This window comes from Hyposmocoma kahamanoa, unplaced genomic scaffold (genome assembly GCF_003589595.1).
Source record: "Hyposmocoma kahamanoa isolate Upper Pololo Valley unplaced genomic scaffold, ASM358959v1 263, whole genome shotgun sequence".
NCBI lineage: Eukaryota > Metazoa > Arthropoda > Insecta > Lepidoptera > Cosmopterigidae > Hyposmocoma > Hyposmocoma kahamanoa.
The window spans coordinates 3,684,518-3,702,356 of record NW_020653766.1 but is presented as its reverse complement, the minus strand read 5'-3'; the positions used below and the strand labels follow the sequence as shown (position 1 = coordinate 3,702,356).

Below are 17,839 nucleotides of genomic sequence, written 5' to 3'. Positions count from 1 at the left end.
TAAAATTATACAATTTGTCAAATAAGCAATGTCATATAAAATTAAGTAAAAATGCCAATAAATAGCAACAGCAACAACATCATAAATTAAACAATATCATAGAAGTAATAACAGCACAAATATAAACAAAATGCCAAATACAAACAAAATGTCAATATCTTTTTATTATAAAAAAATCTTTGATATCGTATAAACACAGATCACATAGCAAATCAAATAACTTTTTGTTAAATATTTTTATAGGTAAATCTGCGATAGCTGCAGGCAAAGCATTTATATACATATTTGTATGGACATGTTATAGCAATTCCTATAAAAGCAAGTAGTCTTATGGGAGGGGCCAGCTATGCGGTTTGGATATCTAGCTAAAAAATTACATACTTCACGTTTCCTAGTAAATAAGACCAAGTTTTTTTTAACAAACATGCATACCTGATATACGTACATGGCGGGAAGCGTTAGAAGATTTAGCTTTCTAAAAAACGGTCTACACGATTCGAGCGGACCTACTGTACACTCTAGCTCTGACACACTTTTTCTGGATAGCAAATACACAGCTTATCCCTACGCTGTTCCCCCAGATAATGAGGCCATACCGCAAGCTTGAGCAGACAAATGCATGGTAGGCCATCAAGGCAGTCGTCTGATCACATATGTGCGTTAGACGCTGTAAACCAAATACAAATCCACTCAGCTTTGCACATATTGAATCAACCTGTGGTTTCCATGTTAGTTGAAAGAGTTAGAGAGAGAGTAAATAAATAATAATATCAAATACTTATACACTTTTAAAGGAAAAAGAAAAATAAAGTATGAATATAGGAAATAAATTAAAAGATAGTAGAGGAAAGACGAAACTTAGGACAACAAGTACATAATAAACTTTGTGAAGTCCGCCTGCTCGTTCCGTGGCTTAGTTGGCATAGTGTCTGACACGGTTTGCTAGAAGACGACGGTTCGAATCCGGCCGGATCGAAGGAATTTTTTCTAAGTGTTCCATCTTTGTGTTAATAATTATAGCAAACTAGTCGAGTAGTTTCACAAAAAATAACTGAATATCAATTCAATAAAAAAAATTATGTTGTTGTTTACAGGTGTATCCGGCATACCGCAGCAGTCAGGTTTTTACTGGAAAGGCGTGTGGTTACCTCTGTGTGTCACGTTCGATCCTGGAACGGCAAAATCTGTTTAGTGAGTGTTTTTTCTCTAGTAACTTTTTTAAATATTTTTTCTTGTGCCAAGCAGTAATGTGAGCTTTACTGCGTTCCGGTTTTGAAGGGCAAGGATGTTTGTGAAACTACAGACTCACTTGGGACTTGTCATCTTTATGTCTCTGGGTGATGGGTGCAGTGGCAATGACCTTCAGAGCCCCAAATCTGCTTATTTTAATTATTATTATATAATTTAGCTCCTTGTGAAAGAGTTCGTCCAGGGTAGTACTGCCACCTTACCTATTTCTGCCGCCAAGCAGTAATGTGAGCATTGCTGCGTTCCGGTTTTGAAGGGTAGAGGTGCTGGTGAAATTACAGGCACATGTGACTTGTCAACTTATGTCTCAGGGTGACGGGCGCAGTGGCTGTGCCTATAAGATCTTTATAATTTAAAGCTCTGAGTGGCACTGCAACTGTTATGGATAGGTGTGTCGTTTACCACCAGGCGCACGACTTGTTCGTCCCGTCACTTGGTATTGTAAAAAAAAGAGATAAAAACTAAGATATGCGTGGTAATCTTCATTGTAGTTTTGGTATAGCCACATCCATCGTTATGCCGGGCTCACGAGCGTTTTTCGCTTGCTTGCGTTGACTGGGTACACGGCATCTACTTTCCGCGCAAAGGCGTTTACGAATCTTCCGCTTTGCGTTGCGGAGAAACTTGCGCGCAAGCGCGGCGCCTGGCCTTTGTTTGGTTGTCGACACTCTCGAACCGGCTGCTGCTCTGTCATTGGCCAGTGGAGCTGTCCACCGCAAACGTTCATTGTTGCTTGCGTAGATATATCAAACTGACATAAAGCAAGCGGCCGGCGCAAGCGAGCGACTCGTGAACAGTCCTACCGGCGCGTACGCGACAGATCCTTGCGTATGTGCGAAGCGAGTCAAGCAACCAAGTAAAAACGCAAGTCAAAGACTCGTGAACCCGGCATTAGTGATTGAGTGAATTAATACCATCACTGCCCTTCCACTGGCACTATTGAGACTCAACTGCCATTGCAACTAAATTTTAGAAGAATAACAAATATTGTCATAATTGCAATACAATGTCAGTGGAGTCGTACTGGAATTACAATAACCATTGGGGCTCTGGTCTTTAAAGCACAGCACCTTAAGAAAAGAGACAACAAAACATGTCAGTGTTAATAATAGAAAGGCCACGTGGAGAAGGTACAGGTTCCTTAAATAAATATTATCTTTTAGAATCAAACTACTATTCACGTAATACTTTTTTTCCATTGTTTTTTTTTCTTAAATGTTGATTTCTTCACCACAGCTGCACGTGAGTTCGTATTACGTATTTTTCATATTTTTACCATTGTTTAAGCAAAATTATATCACATCTAAAGTGTCTAAGAATCAAGTACCTTTTTGCCTTTGAAAATGAGGTTTTTAATTAATTATTTTTCAACACTCGTGGATTTTTGGGTCAAATTGAAATTATAAAATTGACCAAAAATATCTACCGATGTTAAAAAAATGAGACACTTTTCATGTGTGTAGTTGGTTTACGATCCACTCAAAGAATGTCGCGCCAGCCATTAATGACTCCTTGACTCATCTTGTACCTACGATGAAAAAAAAATGCACTTTTTATATGGTTGTCGTAATGTTGTATTAACGTACTTGTAGTAACCAACTCTTAGCACGCAGTTACACGAGAAGAAAGTTTTCTCGCGGCGACCGCCCGGTTACCACGCCTTCATGTACATTAATGGCGAATCTGAAATTATGCAACAACATTTAAATTATATTATATATGTAATTAAATTATATATATAATATATATAATTAGGTAATTTTGTAATTAATAAAATTACCGCGTGGCCGCCGCCCGGCCGCCGCGTAGATCAAATTCAAGCCAGGCTAGCCCGCGTGTCCGGAACGCTCATTTAAATTAAAATGTAAAAGCTGAACAAATAGAGCGTATTTTGCCATGACAGTTAGACGCACGCGGTCGCTGCGCGGCGGCAACGCGGACTCCTCTCTTTAACCGCGTGGTGCCGCCGCGGACACCGCTCGGCAACCGCGCGGCCGCCTGTTTCTTTATCTCTCCCCCTCTATCTCACACTTTGCTTTTTTGGCTTTCATTGTGTGAACAACAAAATTTAATTTAATGTGACATTATTAAAATTACAGTATAGAAATGCTAGACCGCACGGAAGCACCGACTATACAAGACGGCTACGGTATCTCAGTGGCGTACGCTTGTCTCATGGAGGTGATAAGGTCAATCGCTATCACTGTCGAGGGGAACGAGTATTTTAGGTAAATATCATCATCATAATATAATATCATTTGCCAGTTGAACCTGAGTACCTGAATCCGGCTGACTCTGCCGTTAAACAGGGAACACCGCCTGTCCCATTTAGAGTATTTTTGAAGACGGAGTAAAATGACAGTTCATTGTGCAAAAGTAATAATAATAATAATAACGCACACACTCAACATAATCCCGCACTAGGGAATCGCTGTGTCGCGGAAGCTATGGACACACCTAGGCAACCACAAATGACACCCAAACTCAACAAGAGCAGTAAATGTAGGCCATACAAATATTTCTCCCGGCCCGGGAATCGGACCTGGGAGCCTCTGCGTGGCAGTCTGGCATGGTAACCGTTAGGCCACGGAGGCAGTATGTCAAAGTGTTGCCCTCTTGCAAGCAGCTAGTGATTACAGTCGATAAATATTGTATCGATTGTCGACTGCATGTTGGTCACGCTTATGGAATAAATAGCCGAACTTGTTTCATTTGAATCAGCCTCGACCCATTATTCATCCAATAACTGAAGTTCAAGTTCATTTGAATTGTCAATTTTTGTAAGTTCATACATACATACAGTGTACTTAGAACTAGGTTTATGCAAAATGCAAAGAGGGGACATTTTAAAGTTTTTCATTTTAATTCAATAAATCCGGCTATATTCAGCTATTCCATATTAATAAAAATTGATCTCAATACTTGTAGGTCAACTGTCAAAATAAGAACAACGAAGGCAATAACGCAATTAGTAATCGTTTAGAACGTCGTAACAATTACAATTCAGTCATTTTTGGGTAAAATTTATCTTCTTTCCCAATCTATCGATAAAACTATCGACAGCAACTACATAACTATTTAAAATTTTGTGAAAAGTAGCAACCTGACCGATACTTATGTCATTTCACGGAGGTCTTCAAGAAAGACAAACTATAAATATTTGAAAATGATCTTCTAGGCCGTGGAAGATTCGGGAATCTCAAATAATAATAAAGATTATAATTTGAAATTAATTACAGAGTCACTGAAAATTCATAAAATTCAAACATTATTTATACGAGGAAGTGACATATTAAATACCATTTCAGATTACAAGAACTGTACGAAGATGGGAACTGCGATAGAGACGAAAAGGAAGCCAATAAAAATATAAACAATCAAAAAGGTAATTAATTAAGTTATCGAATGTCAGTATATTTCACCACCAAAATATTCAACTATTTTTTTGTGAAATTACTCCATTAGTTTGTCATAATAATTAATAAAAAGATTGAACAATCAGGAAAAACTCCTTCGATCTGCCTGGATTCGAACCAACGTCTTCTAGCAAACTGTACTAGAATGTCCTGAGTTCATAAAAACCTTTTGTATATATTCTCGGGTGTGGGTGTTTGTGGTACCGTTGTTGTTTCCGATTTTATTAACACAAATGCTTTAGTTACTTATTTAGGGAGCAATCACGGAAGAAGATAACAACAATGGAAGGGCCTTGATTTCTATCAGAACCGCTGTCGCCAAAACTCGTTCATAATTTAAAATACTATGAAGTCTTAAAAATGATTGATCGTACTTTCTAATTTGAATAGAAATAATAAATTCTGGACTGTTCATATAATTTAAACTTTACCCTGTTGGTATATCGTTGAAAGTTCAATGCCTATTGTTGCAAGTTACGACGTTTTTATTTTATATTTAAATTTCAATCAATGCGCTGCCATCTAGCGGTCAATAGGACTGGACGACGACGAATTCGAGGTGTTTACTTAGTTAATCAAAAAAGAAGCGACCATATTGCAGCAATGTTAGGTTGACTTTCGTATCCAGTAACAAAAATAATTTTGCGATGAACATAAAATAGAAAATTAAATAAATAAGACTTAACAATGATATGTAACTCCACCATGGATAAAATTATAAATGCGATTTTCATTTTTGCACTACAAAATAAGGCAGACCATAACGTACAAAGCTACAATGGCCGATTTAACTTAAGTTTGTGGAACTTCGCATACTGTTGACACACGTGCCACACAAACTAAGCACTTCTACTGTATTTATTGTTCTGTGGTAGCAACGTATGTGATGTCTAATATTTATTTATATTTAAGCGATGTAGATCCGAAAAAATAGTGCCATTTCCTATAAATAACAATCGCTAAAACCTAAAAACTCGTTAGTCTGACTATATTTTTTTTATTCCAGAATCAGACCAAAAGACAGACAATAAAGAAATAACGAACAACGGCCACAATGGAGAAGCAGATCAGAATTCAAACGTTGTTGACAAAATTGACGCTGACGCTGAGGACAAAGAAAGGCAGCTACAATTACAGGTAAGTCTTAAATGTTTAACACAAGAGGATTAAAAAATTCCAAGCATTTTTTTAACTGACTTTAAAAAACTGAATTATTTTGTATATGATGATGATGATTCTTTTTTTGTTGGAAAGAGGGTACCTCAATATTGGTCCCATTTAAATTTGAAGAAAATTTTCAATCCCTAAGGGGGTGGCAACTAGGGGATGAATCCGGTTTCGCGCACTTTCCGGTAAACGATTTCAATAAAACTTGGCAAATAGATGTAATACAATAACTTTTGAGGTTGGTTTATTTAAAAAAAAAATGATATAATTATTAAAGTCTAAAATAAAAATTGTGTTCCATTTAGTGATTATTGGTATTGTTTGCAGTTGCTGAAGTCGTCGTGGTGCGGCTTGGTGTGGGGTTTGTCGGTGCTGGCAGAAGCGAGTATCGGAGAACTAGAGAATATCTTACGTGCCATACAGACGCTTGCTAGGGTTAGCGGGAAGGTAAGATTACACCTCATTCTTAACAATAAAGTGGCGCAACTCCAAATGAATCGTTTTTAGGGAAAGGGTAAAATAATTAAATAAAAATATAACATTCTCATGTTTCAGAGTGTATGGTTTCACCATACAGGCGTAATTGATTATACGGGGTTGTTTGTAAAATATTAACAACCTCACAGGAGTATATTACCAATTACTTGCAGTGTTTTGTTGATACGATAGTATCATGCCATGAAAGTATTTCTTTTCTCATCTTTTTGAACGGTATATTTGTCTTTAATATTCTGTTGTAGAAAATGTGACGTCATGGTGCTCGCCATGTTCGCTATTGTGATAAAATTTTAAAATAATTTTTTATCACTCCGATGCGAGTTTATCACGCCGATTTATCACTCGAATTTCACAGCTAAATGTGGATATAATAGCTTTATCGAGGCGGCATACTACGGGCGCTAGTGTCAGGCAACCTGCCTCGGAATCGTCGATATGTGACACATTAGAGTCGAATGTGGGACCTCGCAGGTGGGGCACGCGGTGGGCCGCGACGCGTGCATCAGCGCGCTGTGCCGCGCGGCGCTGCCGGCGCAGTACTGCGTGCCGGCGCTGGGCGCGCTGCCGTGCCCCTGGCGCCGCGAGGTGCCGGCGCCCGAGCCCGACTGCCGCCACCAGGTCGTGTGGGTGGGCACGCCGCTGCCCACGGCGCAGCCGCCTGTCGGTCAGTGCCTTGCCTCCACGCTCGATTCGCTCTTGCAACGAACGATGCAGCCACCTTATCTGTTTCTGCCGTTCCGGTTTTTAATGGTGCTGGTGAAAGTACAGGCATATGGGATTTTTTTTAGTTATAAGTGACGAGACGAACAAGTCGTGTGACTGGTGGTAAGCGTCACGCCTGTCCCTAACAGTTGCAGTGTTACTCAGATCTTTAAATCACAAATCTGAGAGGCACAGCCACTGCGCCCGACACCCTGAGACATAAGTTGACGAGTCCCATGTGCCTGTAATTTCTCCAGCTCCCTTACCCTTCGAAACCGGAACGCAGTAATGATCACGTGACTGCTTGGCGGCAGAAATAGGTAAGGTGGCAGTACTTAACTGGACGAACTCTTTCACAAGGAGGTCTACTGCTACTATAACTTTGCTGGTATAACGACTTGTCAACTGAGACATATCTCAGGGTGATGGGCGCAGTGGCGGTGCCCCACAGATCTTTGCGATTTAAAACTCCGAGTGGCACTGCAACTGTCACGGATAGGTGTGTCGCTTACCACCAGGCGCACGACTTGTTCGTCCCGTCACATGATATGAAACGTTCAAAAAAAAAATTATTTTATTAATTTTTGATAGTTTCCGGAAATTTGTTTTATATTTTTATTGACATGATGTTTGAGCTAGAGAAATGCATATTTAACCTGGAATATGGTAATAAGATTAATAAATAATAATTTATGATTTTGGTATAGGCATTGATGGTTTCGTACAAATTTACACATTTCTAGTATATCATAGTTCAATTAGATTCAAGATAGTTCAATTACGCTTAATTAGCATTTGATTATTAGTTTCCATTTTGGTAATTTTGTGGCCAAATCAAACCCGCGTAAATGTCGTGGCATAAAATGAACGTGATTTAAGGGAATCTATTGTTGTCCGTCGGTAGATAACATGAATCGGCGTGAAGCATCGGCTTAGTATGCAAAAATGAAAATCGTAGCCATTTTAAATAAAAAAATAATAAAGTTTAATCGCCCCCCTGTAAAATTTGATTTAGTGCAGGTACGCGCTTTTTACGCAGATGACGATATAGATACAAGGGAGAGGCAGGATTTTGTGTTTCATAAAATGGGATTTACAATTATCTGTTTGGCCTATATTTGTGAGGATTCTAATTAATTCCTTTTGTAGAGTGAAGAGACTAGGCGTATCCGTGCTATTGCCCCATAGAATTATAACATAGTTTAACCAAGCGTAGGCTTTGACGTAATAGGGAAGTACTGCTACCTGACCTATTTCAATCAGCCAGCATTACTGTGTTAAAGTTTTCAAGGGTAACGGTGCTGGTGAAATTACAGGCACATGGGACTTGTCAACTTATGTCTCAGGGTGACGGGCGCAGTGGCAGTGCCCCTCGGATCTTTGCGATTTAAAGCACTGAGTGGCACTACAACTGTTATGGACAGGCGTGTAACTTATCATCAGGCGCACGACTTGTTCGTCCCGTCACTTGGTATTATAAAAAAAATATATAGTTAAAGCAGCGTGAAAGTCTGTTGTTTTTTTAAAATTAAGTTTTTGAACGTGATTTTTACAATTTATATGGTTATCTATATCAACATTGTTTTGTTCCTGCTCAGGTCAACAACAATCCTTCGTTATGGTGACATCGAGACACGTCACAGCAATGAAGGCTTTGCTGTGTGCGGCCCAAAGAGACGGCGACACAATACAGCAGGCTTGGTTGCCTGTACTCACCACTTTGCAGCATTTGGTTAGTGTATATTTATAAGAAAACTTACGGAACACGTCTACCACGATATTTGGTGTAACAATGTTAATTATAATAATAGGATTATAGTTTTATTAAGATAATATTGAATAGAATAGAATAGAATCCATTTATTACATAACGCCACAACACAATAATACACAATAAGAAATTAAAAAAATAAAAATAAACAAAACTAAATTAAAACAAACAGAAAATAGAATAACAAAAAAAACTAAATAAAATGAATTAAAAATAAAATCTTAGTAATAAGTAATTAAATGACCACAAAGCTAGTCAACACTGTTGTTGTACTAACTAGAGACGTCATGTGTGCGGCTGTGGCGTATGTAATAGGATCCACTCAACTAATGTCACCGCCGGGAAAAGGCTGTGACGCTGATTTTCAGTGGACCCTAAAACCGAGCGAGTACCGGACGTGTAAACTAAAATAAATTACGTATATATTTCTGTAATGTAGTATGGTGTGTTCTCTTATATTTATAAAATACTTAAATAATTCAATTGATACATATGTACAGTGATAACCGTGTATAATGTAGTGTCCATTATTTACAACAAACAAAAATGGAACTTATTTAGTTTGTAAAGATACCGATTGCAAGATTTGTGTCACATGGGCGACGCAAGATTAATAGGTAGGCGCGCGGGAGGAGTCCCCGGCTTACGAGCCACAAAATGCGGCAGCTCCGTCTAGCCCCGTTGTAAGCAAACATGTTTCGTCCTGCATCGTAGGTACTTACCAAGCATAATAGCGTGCAGTCTCCTATGCCATAATTGCGCATATTATAAATAATTTTATTGTATAATGAATTGTATATTAATATTGATCGTTAGTGACTAAATGAATGAGTGCCATCACTGCTACTCCACTGACACTATCTAGAATTTAGCAGAATAACAAATATTATCATAATTGCAATATAATCCCAGTGGAGTCTCACGTAGGATCTTATTCGTCGAGTAATGACCAAAATTAGAGACGAAGTGCCATTTAATTTGTTTGAAAACTATTCTGCCATTTCATTACGGTGACAAATGCGCTCCGATTGGCCATAATGAACGAAAATTGAAAAATTACATATTTAATATGTTACCTTTGAAATGTGATTGTTTGTTTTATAATTAGATGTTTTGCCGTTTTTCCCACACCACCGAACGGAACAGATATTATTTTTATTACAATAAATACAGAATATTTTTGTTATATACGGAGACGTACACACAGTTCAGTTGTTGGCGCTGTACTATTTCAGCTTTCTAATTTGTGATTTCAGTGCAAATGAGAGTTGATATTTAAAAGTGATATGAGGCCCATTTGCTTGATGAGTTTCCAGGGATGGATGGCCCTTATATCGCCTTTATTTCTTGTTATATAATTGATGATATCAAAGAATCAGAACGTTTATGTCAGCTGGCACTTAAAAAGGAAAACTTGTGCTATAAGTACCAGCAAACTTTCCAATGGCATAATAAAATATACAATTGTTAAAAATAACTTTTAACTAACCGACTTTAAAAAAGGAGAAGGTTCTCAATTCGACTGTATATATTTTTTCTTATGATCATTGTTTTTTCATTGGAAACAGGGTAGCTCAGTATTGGTCCCATTTAAATTTGAAGGAAATATTCCAACTTTAAGGGTGGCAAACTAGAGGATGAATCCAGTTTCGCTCACTTTCCATTAACCGATTGCAATAAAACTTGACAAATAGATGTAATTTCACGAACTTTTGAAAGGGTAAGTTTTTAAGGGTAAAGGGTAGAGGAAAGAGACGATGACGTCATAAGCTGGTAGAGCAGTGCATTCAGTCCGACGCAACATTGCCGCGAACAACGTAATACACTATAGATAATGTTGATGTTTGATGCTAATTTTTGGTAAACTATGAGCTCTGTCTTACTATAACCCTTTTGTACAGCATATTTTGGGCAAATAAGTGGTGTTATTTTATATTAGTTAATTTCTGTCTTTAAACCCGTTTGTGTATTTAAAAAAATCTTTCTTTTTGAAGGTATGGATTCTGGGGCTAAAGCCATCGACAGGCGGTAGCATGAAGGCGAGTCGAGCTAGCGCCGACGCGAACGCCGTTATGAGCACATCGGCCGTCATGGCCGATTTACCAGGTAAAAAATATGTGAATTTTTGAGAAGGTATTGCACCAAAACATCACCTATTCTGTGAGAAGTCGAACTTTGGAGTATTCTTGCTTATAGTGTCCTTTTACTTCCGCCTTAAATAGCCCAACTTTGAATAACGTTTTATAAGTGATAGGTCGCGCAATATTAATCCTTCATCTGATGATCGTACTCATGATAACAAAGAACTTAAAAATAAACACATACTATATCGCCTCGATACATTTAAGATGTGGTGATACCGACGCATGCTTTATATTAGCTAAATGCAGAAAATCAAGAACGAGACAGTACTCCTACGCATTAACAACTCACGCCAGCTGATGTGGCCCATCTCATTACATTGCACTGCACTGCACTGCACTACACTACACTACACTACACTATATTATACTATATTACATTATGCATTATTTTTAGACTTTATAATTTCATTTTAATTTGTAGTATATTTTATATATTTTTCATTATATTTATTTGGATATTTTACGTTTTGTACATTCATTGCATATTTATCTCATAATTGATACATTGAGTGTACACGCCACACAAACACTACCCATACATACACTATCCACACAAACACTCTTGCTTCACAAGGATAGACACTGGCACACAATTGTTCAGTTGTTTCGAAAAGACTTTCTTTTGAATTTTTCAAATTTGATTTCAAATGTGGTTAACTTTCATTAGTTTTACTAAATTAGTATAATTTTTGAATTGTAACTCTTGTGAATGTAAACTGCTGTTAACCCGAATAAAAAAATAAAAAATAAAATCAAGAAGCGCAAAATCACATATCTCGGTCACGTGCTTCCACACGATTGATGCCAACTGCTTCAACTTATAATGATGGGAAAGGTTGAAAGCAAGAACTACTACGCACTAGAAGACGTAGTGGACCGGAGTCAACAGCGCAGAACAGCTGTTTCGTTTGACCTTGGACAGGGACAAATTTGCCATATTGACGGCCAACCTACAGTAGTGGAGAGGCACTTTAAGAAGAAGATGAAGATATCGCCTTTATCCCATTGAAGTTAGAGAGGCTAAAAAGGTTCCCAAAATAATTCAAAATGTTTAATTTTTTTTAAATATTTCTGGTTAAAAATCAGCACTGGGCTTCGTCAATATTGCAAGTGATTTTTACACTAAAAAACTAATCTAACCTTAAAAAAATCCCGCCCCGTATCGTGGCCGCTCCCAAAGTTCCCATTATACTGGCAACATTGTCTCGCTGAACGGCAATGGACACTTGATGGACCAACCACGACCCAAAGCGGTAATCGCAGCCCCTGTCTCTGAGTCGACGACCCAACTCTTTAAACAAGTTCCGAGCTTCCGAACCCCCAGAATATTTTGATCGAAAAATCATATTACAAAATTGAAGACTACGTGTTAGATAAAGATGTATGGAAAGACGACACGGCTCCAGAATCCACACAAAGATTCAAAGTGTATTCCATAGCATTTAAGTTTATTTGAAAAGAGCAATCCCTAGAGTTTCTTGTTCGTTCTTCTCAGGGAGGTCAGCGTAGTGAACGAGCAGTAGCTTAAATGTGACGTTTTCATGTGTAAATTTATTTTACCTATGGAATAAATAATATTTAACATGTGTTAGTTTCGCGGCATTTTCAGCCGCGGAACCTGCCATACGCGAAGTTTGTCTTAAGTAGGACGCAGCAAAAGTATTTACACATGTTGCGTCCAACAGAAGACAACGACCTTTCCACCAAGGAACCAACTTCAAACCGTCCGGCCTTTTACCGTCGATTTGGCTCAGGAACCCGATTCAGAACACTTCGATATTTTAACCGAATCGTTGGATTGGATGTTGTACTCAAATCGAAGGGCGTTATTCAGTACTTTCGAATTAAACGTTCGATTAGGATACGATATCGTTCTCCAACAGCGTTTGCGGAGTTAATCGGTAAAATAGATTATATGAAAAATTAAAATCTTTTTATATACATTTTTATCACTCTAGAGGCCTAAAATATAGAAATACCTTAGTCTTGTACTAAAATAAATTAATAAAGTTTAACAAAATCCATACGTTATTTAAAATAATAAGATATTTCCATATAACTGTGTTCTCAATAAGGTTTGTAGCCTTTGCCGGTCGAGAAGCTCGGGTGAGATATCATTTCGGTTAGGTTTCGAGTACGACAGTTTGACGTTCGGTTTGGGTGTTGTAAATAAAAATGAAAAGAAATCATAAGATATCAAATCGAATCGTAAGGTTCTTAATCGACCCCCAGACCCGGGGGCCACAGTTTGAATTTTTTACTGAATCAAATTTATAACGGCGTACGCTATTTTAGATTCGAAAATATTAAATTTCTTAAACTTGTTTGTTATCTTGAGTACCATCATCAGCTGAAGTATGATCTGCCCAAAATGATCACTGCAGAGTGGATCCTTTTTGTCCCTGTGTATAGTAATTTGCGAATTGTATTGAATGTACTGACAATTATTTGCAGGGCAGCAAGTTCCCGTTGCCGAGTCACTCGGAGTCATGAGTGGTACACACGAGTCCATTTATTTAGCTGCTAGTGTTCATTTTGAAACTGTGTCTCTTTCACACGCTCGATCTTGACAGCTAAGGCACATTGCAAACAATCAAGAAAACACAAAATTAGTTGGCATAGCATCTGGCACGGTTTGCTGGGAGACGTTGGTTCAAATCCAACCGGATTGCAGTGATTTTTTTCTATGTGTTCGATCTTTGTTTAATAATTATAACAAACTATGGCGTAATTTCACAAAAAATAATTGGATATCATGATGGTGAAATAAACCTAATTAAAATTATTACAATGACATCTCTAGTCAGTGGTTGGTAGCTGTAAAGGTACATCGCTGAGTGAAGAAAAACTTTCATAGATCACAGGTACCTACAGGTACAGGTAGGACGATACGGCAAAAAATTCGCTAAAAACCAGAAACAAAAATCTCCAACAAAACACATCTAAAAATTCATGTTGTCCGTTGGTTTGTTTCGTGGTTTAGTTGGTACGGTTTGCTGGGAGACGCTGAGTCGACTCCAAGCGGATCAAAGTGAATTTTTTCTATTTTTTCTTAGGCGCTGTGGCAGTGTCCCTCGGATCTTTGCGATTTAAATCTCTGAGTGGCACTGCAACTGTTATGGACAGGCGTGTAGCTTACAACCTGGCGCACTTGTTCGTCCCATCACTTGATATTATGAAAAAAGTGTGGTAACGACATCTGGCAATCATAAATATAGCGGTAGAACCAAAATACCTAAATATCGTAGCGAAATGGCACTGGTAATGGTAATGGTATGATGCATTCCAAAACACCTAGCCGCTTAAGAATACACCGCTGTTTTCTGAAGCGAATTTTCAATCAGAATGTCGTTAAGATACATTCAATAAAACGGCTGTCTACGTTTTGCCAGATTGTAAACAGATTAAGTCATCGAGAACCTGAACCATGTCTTGGCAGCCAAATACAAGCGAAAAAAAGGTTTGTCAGCCACCAACACTGATTCTTTATTTTTGTGAAGAGGAAAAATGCTATTGATTAAGGAAATGCTGCTTTTCTTCACCTCGCCTTACTATAGCAGACTCAAACTTATAAGACTTATTTTTTGCATCAGTGGTTAATAAAAAGTTTCCAAATGGACATTAGACACTAGGGGCAAAGCTTTTGTACACAAAGTGCACTGGGATGGAGCTTGCTGGCCAGAATTTGGGTTTTTGTTTTTGTTTGTCCTTGTTTTCTTTTTTTGTTTTGTGCACTGTTTTGTTTGTAAAATATCATATCTACTTTAACCTATCGTCCACTGCTAGGCAACTTTAAACAGCATTATTAGGCCGCTACAGTGCACCTCGCCAGCTGAATTCTGGAATGCAACTTGACATTCAACATCGTAGCAATTATCGTATATTTATCTTTGTTTCGACTCAATTTCAGCAGCTATATTCACCGAGTGCGTGGGCACCCTTATTTTGAAAACAAATTGTAGAAGCACGATAGATAATGCTTCTATGACAGTATTTATGTATTATATTTAGATTATGAAGATACTTGGCTGATGGATACCTTTTTTAACAGTTCTATACAGGGTGTTGGGAAAAGTATTATTGACAGTTTTGGTAATGATTGAGCGTCGATACGGAGTTGAAGTTTTCGTGACACATAGAACCCCGCACACTGACGTCCGTTTTCATATCTGCAGTAGTTTTATTTATTTATTTAAAATGGACAGCCAACTCATGTTTAAAGTATAGCTTATAAGCTACAGTCAAAATATAAAAGCATTATAGGTTTCGCACTTACAGGCTACCACGGCATGCTGGTAGTAACAAGCGGTTTTTGTTATACAGTGTTTTTTTTAATGGGACAGCATGGGGAAATCATAGAAGATATAGGGAAAGTGTCTTAGGAACCATTAAATCTTTTTTTTTGTAAAAACAATTTTTGCATAGTCAATTATTTGGTCAAGCGTGAGATGTCCATAAAAATGAATGAAAGTGATCGAAAAATTTTTTGTGCTAATCAACTCAGTGTCATGAAGGGATCATTTCCTTGTATAAGGCAAAAAAATGTCCAATTAAAAAAACTCTGTATATAAGTTTACACTTTCAAATTTATATAGCAATAGATTACAAATTAATATAATTACTTAATATGACATGCACACACGCACAGCCCCGCACTAGGGAAACCCTGTATCGTGGGAGCCATGGACACACACATAGACAACCACAAGTTACACCCAAACTCACGTGAGAAATAAATGTCGACTATACCAATATTTCTCTCGGCACGGGAATCGAACCCGGGACCTCTGCGTGGCTGTCTGTGATGTTAACCGTTCGACCACGGAGGCAGTTAATATAATTTTATTTTAATTGCTAGTAAACGTGAATGTTTTAATTTTAGTTTTGAAGCTGGACAAGGAATCATTAAAAATATCCAAATCACATAGTCTATGTATTATGTAGAATATAATATTTCCCTATATGGCCCCTGCCACCCTCCCAGCTGCTGATAGAACCTCTTGGAATGATTTTAAAGACGCTACTGACACCTAGAAAAGTAAACATTTCGGGCCTTTTACAACTCCATCCAGTCAACGTTGGTTTGTTTGAAAAACAAATATACGCAATTAAAAACTGGAAAATAGTTTCATCTCCCAGATGGATCATCGATTTTAGAGTACATTAGTTCTTATCGTTCTTTTGTTCCAGTGTCGAAGAATGATAGAAACAATGTAGCAGAATTAGAAAATAAATATTGAGAACTCACGCCCAAAATGTCTTTCTTCATAAATAACAAAATTAAGCTTGATACCGTCCAATTAATTGAATAATAAATATAGTATTATTGAAAACGTTATTTTGCTTCTGAAGTTTCATAGACAGCTTTCAACTACGTAGTTCAATATTTTGCCATTAGATTGCGCCTCAGAATGTCTTCCAAGTTTTTGTATAGGAAAATCGTTCCTTTAAATTTTAGTGTGGGAGAACATAAATTAAAAAAAACAATCATAAACATCAACATGTAAGCAACAAACACTAACTGTCCTTTTCTACCATTATCTGAATAACGTATGCAAACAAGTGTTGCTGCTGCAACCGTGTACATAGACACCGTAATTGCAAACCTACATGTCGCCGGCTAAATTTGAAAACGTCGTAGCTCCGTTTTTGGATGGAACCCCCTTTTTTACTAAGAGCAATATCGAGCCATTAAGGCTTAAAATATAATTTCTAGACTTTTTTTAGTTGTAAAGGATAGGTATAATCATAGATTGTCACATAATTATTTCTAGTAATTCTGTTTTTATGCCTAATCAACTTTACGAATTTAACCGACGATGTGTAATTTATATCAACAAGAATTAATTCCACCACAGATTACAAATTGATTATTAAAAAAATACACCCCAATCAAGACGGTAATTTTCACAATATTCACACTGAATCATTCTCCAAAATGTTTATACTTTTCTTAGCACCCAATATTACTACATAGGGCGCATTATAAGTTTCCGGAACTGACCACTTACGTAAACAATATTTAAAAAGTAATTACAACATTTGAAATTGGAACTGTTTGGCTGTAGAATACAGTTTGTTTCTGACTGTCACTTGTTACATTGTGATTGTCATTTTAGAAATTGGTTGTCTACATCACCATGTAATTAACTCGTGAAAGTTTTCGTAGTATGATTTTTTAAGTGTAATTTAACAGCTCAGCGGAGTTTCGCTCGGCTTCAAACTACTTTTGACGATGAAGCACCATGCAAGAAGACTATTTCTAGCTGGTTGGCAGAATTCAAACGCGGTCGTGTGAATCTCAGTGACGAATTTCGTGATGGTCGACCGTCCACTGCTGTGAACAACAAAAACATCGATGCTGTGCGCCGTATGATCAAAACACACAGACATGTGACATACCATGAGATTCGGGCATCTTTAGGCACAGGCATGAGTCAAATACCAACATTTGGGTGTGAAAAAGCTGTGCTCTCAGTGGATCCCACACAATTTGACTGAGGGTCAAAAAACGGATTGCGTCACTTGGTGCAATGCCATGCTTACCAGATGCAACGAAGGGGCGTCAAACTAAGGGTCGTATTCCATAACTGTACTCAATGCTTAAGTCAGGATTTGAGCATACTTGAGTATGATTTCTACTCTGGAAATACGACTCTAATGGCAAGAACTTGAGTATGATTTCTAGTGCTTTAAATTATACTCAAGTCCTGACTTGAGCATTGAGTAGAGTTCTAGAATACGAACCTTAGTGTGGGACATAATAACAAGTGACGAAACATGGATTATAGTTACGATCCCAAAACAACGCAGCAATCGAGCGCATGAGATGTTTCGAGATGAGCCGAAACCAACCAAAGTGGCGCGCGTGCAAAGTTCCTCTAAGCTGATGA

General features: G+C 37.7%; 1 protein-coding gene across 2 annotated transcripts in view; it reads left to right on the top strand.

Moving 5' to 3' along the window:
• Positions 1-17,839, top strand: part of LOC113228963 (protein MON2 homolog) — a 74,857-nt gene that overhangs the window by 34,633 nt on the left and 22,385 nt on the right. Inside the window, exons 11-19 of one of the 2 annotated variants that reach the window (XM_026462406.1) lie at positions 1,095-1,191; positions 3,348-3,476; positions 4,557-4,633; positions 5,671-5,801; positions 6,159-6,278; positions 6,801-6,993; positions 8,630-8,763; positions 10,797-10,908; positions 13,401-13,442. In XM_026462406.1, coding sequence (XP_026318191.1) covers positions 1,095-1,191; positions 3,348-3,476; positions 4,557-4,633; positions 5,671-5,801; positions 6,159-6,278; positions 6,801-6,993; positions 8,630-8,763; positions 10,797-10,908; positions 13,401-13,442 — 1,035 coding nt within the window. The remainder of the gene's footprint in view (positions 1-1,094; positions 1,192-3,347; positions 3,477-4,556; positions 4,634-5,670; positions 5,802-6,158; positions 6,279-6,800; positions 6,994-8,629; positions 8,764-10,796; positions 10,909-13,400; positions 13,443-17,839) is intronic. The other variant, XM_026462407.1, reaches the window with a different exon arrangement.